The sequence below is a fragment of the Schistocerca cancellata genome, chromosome 3, assembly GCF_023864275.1.
Source record: "Schistocerca cancellata isolate TAMUIC-IGC-003103 chromosome 3, iqSchCanc2.1, whole genome shotgun sequence".
Lineage (NCBI taxonomy): Eukaryota > Metazoa > Arthropoda > Insecta > Orthoptera > Acrididae > Schistocerca > Schistocerca cancellata.
The window spans coordinates 740453967-740471628 of record NC_064628.1 but is presented as its reverse complement, the minus strand read 5'-3'; the positions used below and the strand labels follow the sequence as shown (position 1 = coordinate 740471628).

Sequence of the window (17662 nt, the reverse complement as noted above, 5' to 3'; positions counted from 1 at the left end):
AATGCTTCAGGGATTCCGGACTGGAGGAGATTCGTTTGCCACGAAGACCTAGGCTGTAGGGAAGGGACCGTTTGATGTGGAATGGGTGGCAGCTGTCATAATGGAGGTACTGTTGCTTGTTGGTGGGTTTGATGTGGACGGACGTGTGAAGCTGGCCATTGGACAGGTGAAGGTCAACATCAAGGAAAGTGGCATGGGTTTTTGGAGTAGGACCAGGTGAATCTGATAGAACCAAAGGAGTTGAGGTTGGAGAAGAAATTCTGGAGTTCTTCTTCACTGTGAGTCCAGATCATGAAGATGTCATCAATAAATCTGTACCAAACTTTGGGTTGGCAGGCCTGGGTAACCAAGAAGGCTTCCTCTAAGCGACCCATGAATAGGTTGGCGTATGAGGGGGCCATCCTGGTACCCATGGCTGTTCCCTTTAATTGTTGGTATGTCTGGTTTTCAAAAGTGAAGAAGTTGTGTGTCAGGATGAAGCTGGCTAAGGTAATGAGGAAAGAGGTTTTAGGTAGGGTGGCAGGTGATCGGCGTGAAAGGAAGTGCTCCATCGCAGCGAGGCCCTGGACGTGTGGGATATTTGTGTATATGGAAGTGGCATCAATGGTTACAAGGATGGATTCTGGGGGTAACGGATTGGGTAAGGATTCCAGGCGTTCGAGAAAGTGGTTGGTGTCTTTGATGAAGGATGGGAGACTGCATGTAATGGGTTGAAGGTGTTGATCTACGTAGGCAGAGATACATTCTGTGGGGGCTTGGTAACCAGCTACAATGGGACGGCTGGGATGATTGGGTTTGTGAATTTTAGGAAGAAGGTAGAAGGTAGGGGTGCGGGGTGTTGGTGGGGTCAGGAGGTTGATGGAGTCAGGTGAAAGGTTTTGTAGGGGGCCTAAGGTTCTGAGGATTCCTTGAAGCTGTGCCTGGACATCTGGAATGGGATTACCTTGGCAAACTTTGTATGTGGTGTTGTCTGAAAGCTGACGCAGTCCCTCAGCCACATACTCCCGACGATCAAGTACCACGGTCGTGGAACCCTTGTCCGCCGGAAGAATGACGATGGACCGGTCAGCCTTCAGATCACGGATAGCCTGGGCTTCAGCAGTGGTGTTGTTGGAAGTAGGATTAAGGTTTTTTAAGAAGGATTGAGAGGCAAGGCTGGAAGTCAGAAAATCCTGGAAGGTTTGGAGAGGGTGATTTTGAGGAAGAGGAGGTGGGTCCCGCCGTGACGGAGGACGGAACTGTTCCAGGCAGGGTTCAATTTGGATAGTGTCTTGGGGAGTTGGATCATTAGGGGTAGGATTAGGATCATTTTTCTTCGTGGCAAAGTGATACTTCCAGCAGAGAGTACGAGTGTAGGACAGTAAATCTTTGACGAGGGCAGTTTGGTTGAATCTGGGAGTGGGGCTGAAGGTGAGGCCTTTGGATAGGACAGAGGTTTCGGATTGGGAGAGAGGTTTGGAGGAAAGGTTAACTACTGAATTAGGGTGTTGTGGTGCCAGATTGTGTTGATCGGAATTTTGAGGTTCTGGAGGGAGTGGAGCTGGAAGTGAGAGATTGAGTAGATGGGAGAGACTGGGTCTGTGTGCAATGAGAGGTGGTTGAGGTTTGCTGGAAAGGTTGTGAAGGGTGAGTGAGTTGCCTTTCCGGAGGTGAGAAACCAGGAGATTGGATAGTTTTTATATATGGTTATAATAGAAGGAAACATTCCACGAAGGAAAAATATATCTAAAAACAAAGATGAAGTGACTTACCAAATGAAAGTGCTGGCAGGTTGACAGACAAACAAACGAACACAAACATACACACAAAATTCAAGCTTTCGCAACAAACTGTTTCCTCATCAGGAAAGAGGGAAGGAGAGGAAATGACGAAAGGATGTGGGTTTTAAGGGAGAGGGTAAGGAGTCATTCCAGTCCCGGGAGTGGAAAGAATTACCTTAGGGGGAAAAAAGGACGGGTACACACTCGCACACACACACATATCCATCCACACTTATACAGACACAAGCAGACATATTTAAAGACAAAGAGTTTGGGCAGAGATGTTAGTCGAGGCAGAAGTGCAGAGGCAAAGATGTTGTTGAATGACAGGTGAGGTATGAGTGGCGGTAACTTGAAATTAGCGGAGATTGAAGCCTGGTGGATAACGTGAAGAGAGGGTATATTGAAGAGCAAATTCCCATCTCCGGAGTTCGGATAGGTTGGTGTTAGTAGGAAGTATCCAGATAACCCGGACGGTGTAACACTGCGCCAAGATGTGCTGGTCATGCACCAAGGCATGTTTAGCCACAGGGTGATCCTCATTACCAACAAACACTGTCTGCCTGTGTCCATTCATGCGAATGGACAGTTTGTTGCTGGTCATTCCCACATAAAATGCATCACAGTGTAGGCAGGTCAGTTGGTAGATCACGTGGGTGCTTTCACACGTGGCTCTGCCTTTGATTGTGTACACCTTCCGGGTTACAGGACTGGAGTAGGTGGTGGTGGGAGGGTGCATGGGACAGGTTTTACACCGGGGGCGGTTACAAGGGTAGGAGCCAGAGGGTAGGGAAGGTGGTTTGGGGATTTCATAGGGATGAACTAAGAGGTTACGAAGGTTAGGTGGACGGCGGGAAGACACTCTTGGTGGAGTGGGGAGGATTTCATGAAGGATGGATCTCATTTCAGGGCAGGATTTGAGGAAGTCGTATCCCTGCTGGAGAGCCACATTCAGAATCTGATCCAGTCCTGGAAAGTATCCTGTCACAAGTGGGGCACTTTTGTGGTTCTTCTGTGGGAGGTTCTGGGTTTGAGAGGATGAGGAAGTGGCTCTGGTTATTTGCTTCTGTACCAGGTCGGGAGGGTAGTTGCGGGATGTGAAAGCTGTTGTCAGGTTGTTGGTGTAATGCTTCAGGGATTCCGGACTGGAGCAGATTCGTTTGCCAAGAAGACCTAGGCTGTAGGGAAGGGACCGTTTGATGTGGAATGGGTGGCAGCTGTCGTAATGGAGGTACTGTTGCTTGTTGGTGGGTTTGATGTGGACGGACGTGTGAAGCTGGCCATTGGACAGGTGAAGGTCAACATCAAGGAAAGTGGCATGGGATTTGGAGTAGGACCAGGTGAATCTGATGGAACCAAAGGAGTTGAGGTTGGAGAGGAAATTCTGGAGTTCTTCTTCACTGTGAGTCCACTGTGTGTAAAACCTGTCCCATGCACCCTCCCACCACCACCTACTCCAGTCCTGTAACCCGGAAGGTGTACACAATCAAAGGCAGAGCCACGTGTGAAAGCACCCACGTGATCTACCAACTGACCTGCCTACACTGTGATGCATTCTATGTGGGAATGACCAGCAACAAACTGTCCATTCGCATGAATGGACACAGGCAGACAGTGTTTGTTGGTAATGAGGATCACCCTGTGGCTAAACATGCCTTGGTGCACGACCAGCACATCTTGGCGCAGTGTTACACCGTCTGGGTTATCTGGATACTTCCTACTAACACCAACCTATCCGAACTCTGGAGATGGGAACTTGCTCTTCAATATATCCTCTCTTCCCGTTATCCACCAGGCCTCAATCTCCACTCATTTCAAGTTGCCGCCACTCATACCTCACCTGTCATTTAACAACATCTTTGCCTCTGCACTTCTGCCTCGACTGACATCTCTGCCCAAACTCTTTGTCTTTAAATATGTCTGCTTGTGTCTGTATATGTGTGGATGGATATGTGTGTGTGTGCGAGTGTGTACCCGTACTTTTTTCCCCCTAAGGTAATTCTTTCCGCTCCCGGGACTGGAATGACTCCTTACCCTCTCCCTTAAAACCCACATCCTTTCGTCTTTCCCTCTCCTTCCCTCTTTCCTGATGAGGCAACAGTTTGTTGCGAAAGCTTGAATTTTGTGTGTATGTTTGTGTTTGTTTGTGTGTCTGTCGACCTGCCAGCACTTTCATTTGGTGAGTCACATCATCTTTGTTTTTATATATATATATATATATATATATATATATATATATATATATATATATATATATATATAAAATAGAAGGAAACATTCCACATAGGAAAAATATACCTAAAAACAAAGATGATGTGACTTACCAAATGAAAGTGCTGGCAGGTCGACAGACACACAAACGAACACAAACATACACACATTTTTTGTGTGTATGTTTGTGTTCGTTTGTGTGTCTGTCGACCTGCCAGCACTTTCATTTGGTAAGTCACATCATCTTTGTTTTTAGGTCTCACCCATACATGATCACTGTTGTCTACAGGGTGCTGTTTTTTCACTGTTGTATAATACTATTACTTAAGCAATGTCCTTATACGCCTGAAGTAGAACTTCTATTGGCTGAAGTAGAACTTCTATTTGGGTGACGTTTATGAAAATTTCACTGTTCACACTATGGAAAAAAAAGATGTGTTAATTATAAAAGACATTCAATTTTAAAACCTCAAGACTATTGTAAATGTTTACTTCCACTGTCCTGCATATGTCATTTGAAGATTTAACTGGTCTCTTACCTTCAGCCTTTCTGAGATTAAGAATATTTTTTACATCTGTGATACTGTGTTAGCTGACATTTGTCCTGATATGATGTTGAACTGTTGGAGGAAATTCGAAAAATAAGGAAATGTAAGCAACCTATGTCTAACAAGATGCAACTTATGGATCAAACTTGCAAAGGACTATCAAATCAAATGTAACTGTGTCAGTTGTGGAAGACAATAATAAGCAGCTTAGTGTTAATTTATGTGTAAGAGTATTGTAATGAGCTTTCAATTCAGATCATTTCTTATGTAACAACTTCTTGAAAATTATGTTCATTTTCTTTTCTTTTCTGTAATAGTACTACAACCACATCAGGATGCTGTCAGAATAACACTTACAACATGTTATGTGTGGAATTCTGGGGAAAGGGAGGGGAGCTCTCCTGTAATATAATTATGGTGTCCAACAGCTCATTAAAGATTTAAAACTAAATTATATTCCAGGCAACCACAGCTGTTGAAAGGCATGGTATTAGGAAGAACTCTGCTTATGGATGGTAAAATTGTTGTTTATTAAAACATGACCAGTTTTGCAGCTTCATTCCACGTCATCAGGTGAACCTACATGGTAAAAAGCAAAAGAGGATGTGCCCTAATTCTTTAAAATTTGCCTGCATCTAAAAAGAAAAAAGGAAATATTTTATAGTGAGCAGATGCTAAATCTTTTTTTAAAAAAGGGGCCAGACTGGCAATAAAGAATTTTCACTGTTATCATGATTAGTCATGGCAACCGCAAGTTTCTATGTGGAAAGAATCACACTGGTAAGACACTGCCATCTGATTCTTTTCACACAGAAACTTGCATGTGTCATGCCTAATCATGTTAGCAGTGACAATTCTTTATTGCCAATCTGGCCTCTTTTTTTTTAAAAAAAAATTAGCTCCTGCTCACTATAAAATATTTTCTTTTTTCTTTGTAGATGCAGGAAAATTTTAAAGAATGGGGCACATCTTCATTACCTTTCACTCACCATAGTACTGATGATATTCTCTGAATAGAAAATTTTGGCTAGGAGCAATGGGTATGCATATTATCTTTCAATGCTGTGAGTATATTTTAGACATTCCTTTACTAATTTTAATATCCACAAAATGTGGTGACACCGTACTTTCCTTTTTACCACATAGGTTCATCTGATGATGCAGCTTGAAACTACGAAACCAGTTGTGTTTTAATAAACAACAATTTTACTTGCTATAAGCAGAATTCTTTCTAACATCATTAAAGATTTCTGAGGCATGAGGTACTGAATTTGTCATTAGATGGATGTTGTTCTGCCAATCTAATTAAATTTTTTCGCACTACAGTTCTCAGTAGTAGATGCACTTGACAAGACAGATTAGTGTGAAAAAATTTCGTATTTTTCATATTTCTAAGATGTATATGTCATTTTATGACAGTTTACACTATAATTTATTGCAGTTATAGATCCTGTAATTTTATTCAAAAAAATCATATATTATGATGTGCCCTTGGCAGTCCTTACAGCCTAGCCACCAACCAACAGTGATGCATTGTAGGTTGCTGCCTGTCCATTATGCCAACAATGCAATTGTGTGGAATACAAGTGCAGTGGCCTCCATGGTACCCAGTGACGCTACACTCACTGTATGCCGTGTTGGTTCCATACGTCATGTGCCATCAACAGCTTTATGGAAGGTCACCTGCTCACTCTCAAGGAATCAACACCAGGAGTTCACAGTTCATGGTTCTCTATGCTTAATTTCGACCACACCAAGTGGTTCCTCAATTAGAATTCCTACGCCAAGCATTCAGTACACTTCAGGCCTTATGCTGGCCATGCCAGAGGCCCTCCAATTGGAACCTGCTGTGTTCCATGCTGTTTTCAAACTGCCAAGTCATAGCGAGTGAATCAGCCATGGACTTTATCCACATATGAAAATTCCTAGGTACATTAGTGACACCCTACTAGGACAGACCAGTGCAATGCCAATTACTACAGCTAGCATAATGAAGATGGCTTGTACCTTCTAAGAAACTGTTACTGTATTTGTACAGAAGACTAATAATGTTTCATTGTTCTCTTGCTACCTGGGCACATTCATTAGTTAATAGCATGTATAACTCAGTATGGGACACATTATATTATATAGAAATAAGCAACTATGTTAGCAACAATGGTGAAGCACATGTACACACAACAACACACACACACACACACACACACACACACACACACACACGCACACACACATGCACACACACACACTGACAGAAAAAAGATTGCAATACAAAAGAGTTGTGAGACATAAACAAAAGTTGTTTGGTGTTTCTACGAAAGATGTTGTCTATCAAAATTACACGCTGGTTGCTTAAGAGTGGCACTAGTAGTGTCACTATGAGACTGCTTTAAATACATGCTGTAAAGTTGTGAGTGGTTGTTATGTCTGAGATTGGACATAGTGAGGTGATGTTAGTCAAGAATGCCTTCAAGGTGACACAGCTGCCATCATCAACACCTCATTGAGTTTGAATGAGGCCATGTAATAGGACTACGAGAAGCTGGATATTCTTTCTGTGATACTGCAGAAAGACTTGGGAGGAATGTAGCCATTGTACATGATTTCTGGCAGCAGTGGTCAAGAGAAAGTATGGTTGGAAGAAGACTGGACTCTGAACAGCTCCATGGTACTACAAAGAAGGAAGACCAAACTGTTCAGCAAATGGCTCTGGCACACGATACTGCATCTCCAGCAGCAATTTGAGCAGCAGTTGGCACCAGAGTGACACAACAAACTGTTACAAATTGGTTACTTCAAGGACAGCTATGAGCCACATGCCCTGTAGCGTGCATCCCTTTGACCCCAAACCACTGCTATTTCTGAATTCAGTGCCATAAAGCAAGAGCACATTGGAGGGCAGGGTGGAGGTCTGTTGTATTTTCTGATTAAAAGTGGTTCTACCTCAGTGCCACCAATGGCTGTGTGTTGGTTAGGAGGAGGTCAGTTGAGAGCCTACAACCAACCTCTCTGCACGTCAGACACACTGCACCTACACCTGAAATTACTGTCTCGGGTGTGATTGCATATGACAACAGAATCCTTATAGAAAATCTATATGTCAGTCTGGTGATTCAACCTGTCTGCTGCCATTCCTGAACAGCATTCCAGAGGGATTTACCGACAGGATAATGCACACCCACATACTACTGTTGTAACCCGAACTGCTCTACACAGTGTCAACATGTTGCCTTGGCCTACGCGATCGCCAGATCTGTCTCCAGTCAAGCACATATGCTACAACATTGGATGATGACTCCAGCATCACCCACAAACAGCATTAACCGTCCCTGTATTGACTTTTAAGTGCAATGGGCCTGGAACTCCATCCCACAAACTGACATCCGGCATCAGTACAACACAATGCATGCGTAATTGCATGCTTGCAGTCAACATTCTGGCAGTTGCACTGGTTATTAATGTACGAGCATTTCACATTGGCAATGGTTTATCTCTTACTTACATTAACCTGTGATCTTGCAGTCTGCTTGTGTCTGTGTATATGCGGATGGATATGTGTGTGTGTGCGAGTGTATACCTGTCCTTTTTTCCCCATAAGGTAAGTCTTTCCGCTCCCGGGATTGGAATGACTCCTTACCCTCTCCCTTAAAACCCAAATCCTTTTGTCTTTCCCTCTCCTTCCCTCTTTCCTGACGAGGCAACCGTTGGTTGCGAAAGCTAGAATTTTGTGTGTATGTTTGTGTTTTTTTGTGTGTCTATCAACCTGCCAGCGCTTTTGTTTGGTAAGTCTCATCATCTTTCTTTTCAGATATATTTAAATATGTTACCTAGACAAACATATTTCCAAAATTTTGTTACTCTACATTAATTTTTTTTTTTTTGGTGTTGCAATTTTTTTCCATTGTTATGTACTATCCAGACAATTAATATGACCACCTGTCAAAAGCCTGAAAACCAACTTTTGCAGTGTGGACCACTACAAGATGTGTAGGAAGGGGGTAAATGATTTCTGGAAAGTACTGTCAGGGATGTGGAGCCATGCTGAGTCCAGTGCCATGGCCAGCTGCTCTAGGTTTCTCGGGTGAGGATCCATGACACAAACAGCCCGATCAAGGTGGTCCCACAGAATCTTGATTGGATTTTAATATGGGGTGTTTAGTGGCTACGGGAGTATGTCAAACTCATCCTGGTGGTCTCTGAACCACACACATACTCTGCAAGATATGTGACATGTGCCATCAAGCTGGAGAGAAACAGACTGCATGCAGGGATAGGCATGACTCCCAAGGATAGATGGATATTTGTGTTGATCCACTGTGCCTTCCAGAATGATGAGATTACCCAGGGAATGCAGTGAAAACATAATTCATGTATAGTTTTTGTTGTCAGATGTTTAATGCTGTACACACCAATGGCATCTGTCTGATGGAACATAAAAATGATTCATCTGAAAAGGCCACCTGTCTTCTATGACCCATGGTGCACCGCAGTTGCCTCAGTGCCAGTTTTGGATATCGCCGTTTTACCATGTGCTGTATAGGAGGGATGTTCAAAAAGTAAGGTGACTTTTCAAATTGCACAGGCAATGTACATATGTACATTCTATTATATTCTATTATAATTTTTTTTTTTTTTTTTTTTTTTTTTTTTTTTTTGTACGCAAGTTCCAAACATATTTTTACAGTTTCAAGTGTACAGCATACTATGTTTGTTTTTGACAGATAGAAAGATTAGACATATTTTAGTGTGCTCGGTGATTTTCAAATATTATAAAAATGGAGCTAAGCATTTGCATCAAATTTTGTGTGAAAAATGGAATCAAGTGCTCTAAAACACTTGAAACGTTGACAGTGGTGTACGGTGAGTCTGCTCTAAGTAAAAAAATATGTTGACAAGTGGTACAAGCTCTTCTAACATGTCTGAGAAGATGCCAATGATGAACCTTGCTCAAGACGCCCCAGCACATCAACAACAGATGATAACTTTGAAACTGTAAAGAAGATTGTTTTGGAAAATTGTCGGATTACCATAAGAGAAGTTTCTGAGGATGTTGACATATCGGTCAGCTTTTGTCATGCAATTTTTTTGGATGTTTTAGGCATGAGCCGTGTATCAGATTTGTTCCAAAACTTCTCAATTTTGATCAGAAGAACCGTAGCATGAACATCGCTCAGGAGCTCTTGAATGACATCAGTGATGATCCTCATTTGCTCAAAAGTGTCATAACTGGTGACAAAACATGGGTTTACAGGTATGATGTCAAAACCAAAGGCTAGTTGTCCGAAAGGAAGCATCTCAGAGAGCCAGGACTGAAAAAATCACACTAAGTTCGATCAAATGTAAAAGTTTTGCTCACTGTTTTACCATGGCATCATGAATTTTTGCCTCCAAGTTGTACAGTTAATAAGGAGTCTTACCTTGATGTTATGCACTGTTTGCAACAAGCAATACACAAAAAACGTCAGGAATTGTAGAAAAACAATTCATGGCTTTTGCATGATGACAAGCCACCTGCTGATTCATTGTTGTTTGTGAGAGATTTTTTGGCCAAAGAAAACATGACAATCATGCCTCAGCCACCATACTCATGGGATTTGGCTCCCTGCAACTTTTTCCTGTTCCCAAAACTGAAGAGACGTATGAAAGGATGAAGATTCTCAACGATTGAGGAAATAAAAAGTGCATTGCTGGAAGTACTCAAGGCTGTACCAAAAAATGCTTATAAGAATTGCTTCGAGGATTGGAAGAAATGTTGACACAAGTGTACTGTATCTGAGGGGGATTACTTTCAAGGGGACAACATGAATATTTTGAATAAATAAATATTTTTTCATAAAAATATAGTCACCTTTACTTTTTGAACACACCTCCTACTGTAACCATGGTGGCATGCAGACAGTTCACAAACTTGACTATTTCAGAAGTGCTTTCACCCTTGGCCTGAAAGCCAAGATTATGTCCTTTTGGACGTCAGTTAAATCATACCATTTCTGTGTTACGACAACGATTGCACTATTTTCCGTGGCCTGCAACATGCCTTATATAACCTCCACTGTTAATCTGTTAATGGTTACTGGATGCTGATGTCAGACATAGGTGGTGGTTGTGACTGGACACACACACACACACACACACACACACACACACACACACACACACACGCAGGGTGTGAAGATAAAAGTGCAGATATTACTTATATTTATATTGTGGTATCTTAATATGTACACACATCAGTATGTTGGTTGTTTTCTCTCTGTGTCAAATAGTCTTCCCACAAGCACATCATAAACTTTGTGACCTGATGTTTTCTGCATGTTTGTAACTGCACCATTAAATGGACTACACTTGTTAGTATAAATTACCCATTTTGCATCCTTGTGTCCACGCTTCAATACCTGTCCTCCCGCCCAGGGGAAAATAAGCATTAATGTCTTGGTCTTGCCACGTGTACTTGGAGTTCTTTTCCAACCTAAAGGCATGCTACTCCTAATAACTATAATAATTAGTTTTCAAGTGAAGCAAATCCTGATGGAGTGTTTTTCGCAACACTGTCTTCAGCCACCAATAGAAATATCTGCACTTAACACCAGTTACACTGTATATACAGGATTTTACAGTGCAAAAGCATTGTAAAATCCTGTATATTCAGTGTAACTGTAAATTACTGAAAATGTATCTGATCTGAAAAGTATTTCAAAAACTCGTAACATTAAATGTCAGTTGCTACAACATTTTAATTTTATTTGTAACATGACCAGTTACAATGTTGGTACAGCAGTACCGCTTAGTGTGTTGTCATTGCGCCAGTGTTTGGTTGAGCTTATGAAGAGATAATGAAAATGAGTTGTTGGAATTGAAAGTGAACGAGATAATGAAAATGAGTTGTTGGAATTGAAAATGAATAAGCCTTAGAGTGTGTGTCACTGTAAAAAATATACTGCATGTAACAAACAGTTTGCTGGTGAATGTAATAAATGGAAGACTTTACAATTTAAACTACAATTTTCAACACAAGACTGTGAACATATTCCATAAGATTCATATGTTTTCTTGATGTTTTTGGAGTTAAGGAGATAAGAGTTTGATATAGACTACAAAACTGCAGTTGAAGCATGTAAGTAGATATTTTATATTTATATCTGCCTGATATATATTTAGTTTAGAAAAATTAAATATTGTGAATGAAGTCTTAATCACTTAAATGACTGTTGCTGAGACATTGTGGTATGTTGCAATAATACCTCCAAATATCTTTAATCACTTGTCCAATATCATAAAATATGTAACAGGCAGCCAACCAATATGAAATGGAAACAAGAATCTTCTGAATATTTCATTCTTATCAGCAGATAAATTTTCAACTAACAACTGTTATTATGTGTAATATAGAAGACAAAGATGTTTACTTGTGATGTAGAGTTTAAAAATATTTCACTAGCAACACAATTAATGTCAAAGACTAATATGTCCTATTTCATTAAATTTAAGCCATTGTGCTATTTCAGTGCAAGTAAATAGGCTTCGTGCAGTCACAAATATTGACATATCATGCATATGTAGCTGTAAACTGACTTGTTCAGTGTCATTTCTGTAGTAATTGTGGTAGTAATGTGTTCTTATCTATGAAACTATCAATGTGTTTGCACTACAAGAGTGACAATCAGATACAGTGCTTCTGTCCTTTTAGCATTTTATAGTAATACTGCTAACAGGGAGTCTGTGTACACATAATTTCTGAGAAATGTCTCTGAAAGATTGGCCAGATTTAAAGGCACCTTCAGTCCTGATCTGTGTGAACTCATTTAGTTCTCTACATTGACTCATTTCGACAGAAAACATGACTACAGTGCTGATACATTGTTTCTGCACGTTGAGTGCAGAGCCTGATGCCACACACAGCGTGAACAGTGACACTTTTCTCCATGGAATGTAATTTTTCTTTCCCACAAGTAGAGTGTAAGATGAAACATAACAAATGTAATATACATATTTAAAATTGTTTAAGAGTAACACAAAATGGACACAGGACAAAACTTTACTTAAATACTTGTAAAGACAGAATTACATGATGACATGGACATTTTGTTTACAGACCTAATGAAATAGTATTACTGAATTCTTTATTTGTTATTAATTCATCATTACTTACATTGTATTGATTTTGCAATAGTGTAACTATGTTGGAAGAATCCTCCAATAAAACTTCAACTCTTGATCCCAGTAATAACTTCTCCAGTTCTTGATACACTTCAATTCTATTGCTTGTCACAGCAAAAATTACATGAGCAGATTCTTCTTGAACTCTTTGAGTAATTAGAGATATTGAAGGATAGTCCTGTGATACTGACATAGAATAGTAGCCTTCACTATCTAAATGACATTCACCATCGTTTGGAATTATGATGCCTCCTAACTGTAACAAAATATTATGTTATAATTTGAACACATTATCTTGCCTGCTATTAAAACTTGTAAAATGAATAGATTATTATATTGCATGTTTAGTGTTTTTTCACAGTTCTGTGTTTTATTATTCTATTTTGTTTTCTTGCTGTAATTGGTATCTACATTATGATATATTCTGTGTTATTTGCATTGAGGTCCAATTTAGTATGTAAAAAAGATAATCAGTAATAGGTAACTGCAAATTTGGACTTTACAATTCACTGAAAACAGAATTTCTGCTAGAGTGAATCATTTCCCAGTAAAATGTTTCTTAAAAAATGAAGATACAACTAAGCCAACAAATGTGATGTTTCATTGTGCTAAGATAATATATGTTTTATGTTTACTAAACCATTACAGTGCATAATAAATGCTTTTCAAGTGTTGCTCTGTTATCAACATTCTAATCAGTTTTCATGAGTAAATCAATGCAAGACATATTCCTGTGGTATCCATATTATTTCTAATTTCCATAAATAAATCAATGCACTACATAGTGTATCACTTTCACAAGTTATACACTGGAGCTGATAATGGAAGTACATGTTTGTGAGCAACAGTTACCTTCTCAGTGAGGCAAATACATTTTTGATCCGAAAGGGACAGTTTACACTCACAAGCAAATAAAACAAATTAGATGCAGTTTAAGCAAACTCAGAAACTAAAATAAAGTCCTGTAATGTTGAAAGAGTCATAAATTCTTATAACCCTACATTAATTATAAGCTTAACAAGAGACTATCCAATCTTACTCACCAGAAGGCTCTATTTTACTCGAAAGTAATACTCACCATCTCCATTGCATTACTAAGCTACACTTGCTCCCTGGGTGGTGCTAATAGCCTTGACAGATGAACCTGTCACCAAAATGTTGACTGTAAGGGTGAAAAACAGGTCAGAGAAGCCTGTCTTGATACTGCTCAACTCAAGCACGTCATCATATAAGCGAGTTCTAAGATCGAGCTGCTTGTGGATGTTCTTTGGGGGAGCTCATACAGTAGTGTACATAGTGAAACACCCTGGAATGATTGTGTTTGATGCCTGATTTAAAAAGTTTTGCAAATAATAGATGGTGTCCCAACAAATTAAATATATCGAAAATGCATACAATGCGAACAATTTTCTACATGGCAGTTGAGCCCACTGCCTTAGATCATGTGAACCACATGAATGCCTGGAAATGAGAATTCTGACAAGGATTACAAAGTTGCAAATGAATTAGATAAGTACAGATAATGTACAGAAAGTTCTGGTTGAAAATTACAAATTATTTAGGAATTAAAGGAGTCGACTGACTGAAAGGCAGAAGTGCTGCATTGTCGATAGGTACACAAACAAAATGTACAGAGCTTGGTTGGATTTTGGAATGCACTTCTGTGTTCTAGCTGTAGGAAAAACATGCACAAAAGCACACCCACAGTCACTCACATGCACATGCACGTCTCTATATTGTGCTCAGTCGACTGTGTGTTTGTGTGCACGTTTTTCATACACCTAGAAAAAGGAAGTGCATTTGAAAAGCTACCCAAGATCTGTACCTTTTATTTGTGTACCTTAGTGCTTCTGCCTTTAGATATGTACAAATTTTACTTTAAATTTGTTCTTAAGTGATTGTCTGTGGAAAGTGAGTGGTAAGTTACAGTACTCAAATAAGATTGTTCTGTACACAAGTGGAGCCTCCACACTCTACTGAACTGCACTCAGAATGCATATTTACTGTGCTTCCTTTAAGAGATGCTTGTGCATAATGATTTACAGTAGTGAAAAGAGTATTTACAGAGAAGATTTGATTTTATAAAAGCATCAACTATGCAAGTCATGAGGGTGATGCAAGATGTTTTTTGAGCAGGTTAGTTTAACAACATGCTAATACATGTTTTAAAGAAAAAGGTATCATGTACTGAATAGGTTGGTTGGTTGGTTTCAGGAAGGGGACCAAACACCAAGGTTATCAGTCCCATTGGGTGAGAAAAGGCAGTTGGCCATGCCCTTTCAAAGGAGCCATCCTGGCACTTGCCTAAAGCAATTCAGGTAAATCATGGAAAACCTCAATCAGGATGGCTGGTCATGGGTTTGAACCATCATCCTCCTGAATGTGAGTCCAATGTGCTAACCACTGCACCACCTTGCTCAGTCTACTGAACAGGTGAGTGGAGATTATCAGTTGCAGAGATATATACTAAGAGACAACTTTGGAAGAAGTACAGCGAGTTTAGCAAACATGTTTTGGCAACATGTATTGATTTCTCTGTGACATATGGCTGTAGAAATAAGAGCAAAGATGAAGTTCTAGGCTGAGGTATCAAAGGTATTCTACACATGCAGAAGATTGTAATAAGGTGGTGTCACTTCACTGATACTGTGTAACATAGTACTTAAAGAGTCATCCAGAAATGAAGCAAAATGAGAATGATGGCGACATGAATGGATGAATCCATAACATTTGCAGATGGTTTCACATCTGTCATACAGTTGGAGCTTAAGTGGTCAAGGCAAAGAGCACCTAAAACAAAAGCAAAACTGGCCTGTAAATTAATACTAAGAAGATGAAAATGATGGCTTATACATGGGAGTGCCCAGAGCAGTACATAGCAACCTCTGGTTTCTTGATTGTATAGAGTGGAGACCAAAACATTTCTGAGCACCTACCATTTAAAACTGATGTGCCTTCACTCTTGACACACGCCCTTTCAGAGATCATGCATCCATACAATTCACAGGCTCACATATAGTGGCCACTTGAGTTGGCCCCCTGGTGTGCTCTGGTGAGCTGCCAAGGAAACAATATTATTTAAGCGATTGCAGATGAGTACTGAGCCTATTCTGTACCCTATGTTACTGTTGCCCAGTCAATGTGTTGAGTGCGATGTGCAACCTGTATCTTACTTGTTGTTCTATAAAGTACTATGTTCCATAAATTGTGTTTGTTCTTGCTGTAGAAAACTTGGTCACCCTTTCCAGCATGTGATGAATCAGCTCATAGTTGGCACTCCTACAAGACACATTTTCAGTTTCCTCGCATGGACAATGCAAACCTGTGTAGGGCTTTCTTTCTTTCCTGGATTTCGCCACGTGTTTATCAGTTGTTGTGCCAACTTGCATCTTTGCAAGATGCAGTCAGCTTATCATTTGATGAAATGTGCAAGCCTCTCTCAACCTATTACTGTTACAGAACAGATGTCATTGCAATGCATGTAGAATTTTACTGTTGTCAGAAATGCCCAAACTAATCTTGCAAAGCCTGGGCTGCAGAATTTCAAGGCTTGAGAAGTTGTAAATTTATCATAGTATCCATCACGAATCCTACGCTGATCATATGGTATGTGATGTTATTATTCATCTAGCACCAGATAGGGAAGTCCATGAAAAAGCACTGCAACAAGTGTTGAAAGAAAGCCCACGCTGAATTGGTGTGTAACTCCTCTTCAAACATGGTAAGTGCAGAAGTATTGATGGACATAAACTGTATCTCTACAGTGACTATCTCTCTGAACAAATTGTTTATTAATAATTTGTATTTAATAAACCACTAAAAATGCAAGTGGACACAGGAGTTGCAGTGACTTTAGTAAACACATAAATATATATGGACTTGGATTTCCCTTCCCTCACATAGGTTTCACAGAAGTCAGTTAGCTACACTCCTGTCTCTTATAAATCTGTTGTTCACCATCTTACCTTCCTTGTAGTGGATCAGTCCCATACTACAGACCTGTTCTTGTTGGATCCATTTAACACTTTCGGTTTCTCCATTGAGGAGGTAAATTTAGTGTCAGATCAATTCCATATCAGCAACTGGAGCCCCCTGGTCTAAGTTTTGATCTCTGTTTTCCCCTTATTTAGGTTGTGCTACCAGATTTCAGGCCCATATTACCATGAAAGAGTCCATTCGCCATCATTTTTGTCAGATGGGCAGGTGTCTGTCACATTGTGCAACTCTGTTGAGGCCAAATCCATTCATTTGACATCACTCAATGTCATTCAGCCTATTTCTTCCAGTTGTGGGGCTTCACCAGTGGTCATTGTTGAGAAGGTGATAGGTAAGCTTCATCTCTGTGGTGTCTTTAGTGTCACACAATTGATGCACAGTCTGGGATAGATACATATCCTTTGCCCTGCTGGGATGAGTCACTCGCAAAATTATCACGTAGCCACTTCTTTTCCAAGGTTGTTGGAAGTGTACCTCCAGGACCCCTTGGATGAGACCACTAGGTGCCTTCTCATTTTCAATACACCTTTTGCTCTGCAACAAAATTTTGGCATCAGTTGTGCATCTCCAATTTTTCTGCATTTCTTTAGAACAGCTGACAGCCTCTGTGCCTGGCTGCTTCAGTTAACTAGGATATATTGTTGTTTTGCATTCTTCCACCGAAGGTCACCTTAGTAATCTCCGATCATTGTTTTCTGTTTTGCAGTCTGTAGGTCTCAAGTGCAATCTTGCCAAATCTCAACTTTTTCAGACATCAATTGATTACATTGGTTTTGAGGTTTCTTGCACAGGGGTCAAGCCATTGGGTCACCATGTTGACGCAATTGCGGCTTTGCTGTGGCCGACCTCCATTAAAGAACTGCTGGCATTTCTAGGTAAAGTTGTATACTACCATAAGTTTTTGTGCATAAAAATGTGCCTTTTTCTGGCCCACAGCCAGTGACTGAGCATTTGCTTTGCTTAAATTTACATCCTGTTGAGCCACTTTTC

At 40.2% G+C, this 17662-nt stretch overlaps 1 protein-coding gene across 1 annotated transcript in view; it reads right to left on the bottom strand.

Moving 5' to 3' along the window:
* Positions 1-17662, bottom strand: part of LOC126175744 (integrin beta-PS-like) — a 188814-nt gene that overhangs the window by 66207 nt on the left and 104945 nt on the right. Inside the window, exon 7 of the mRNA XM_049922699.1 lies at positions 12669-12932. Within this exon, the coding sequence (XP_049778656.1) occupies positions 12669-12932 (264 nt within the window). The remainder of the gene's footprint in view (positions 1-12668; positions 12933-17662) is intronic.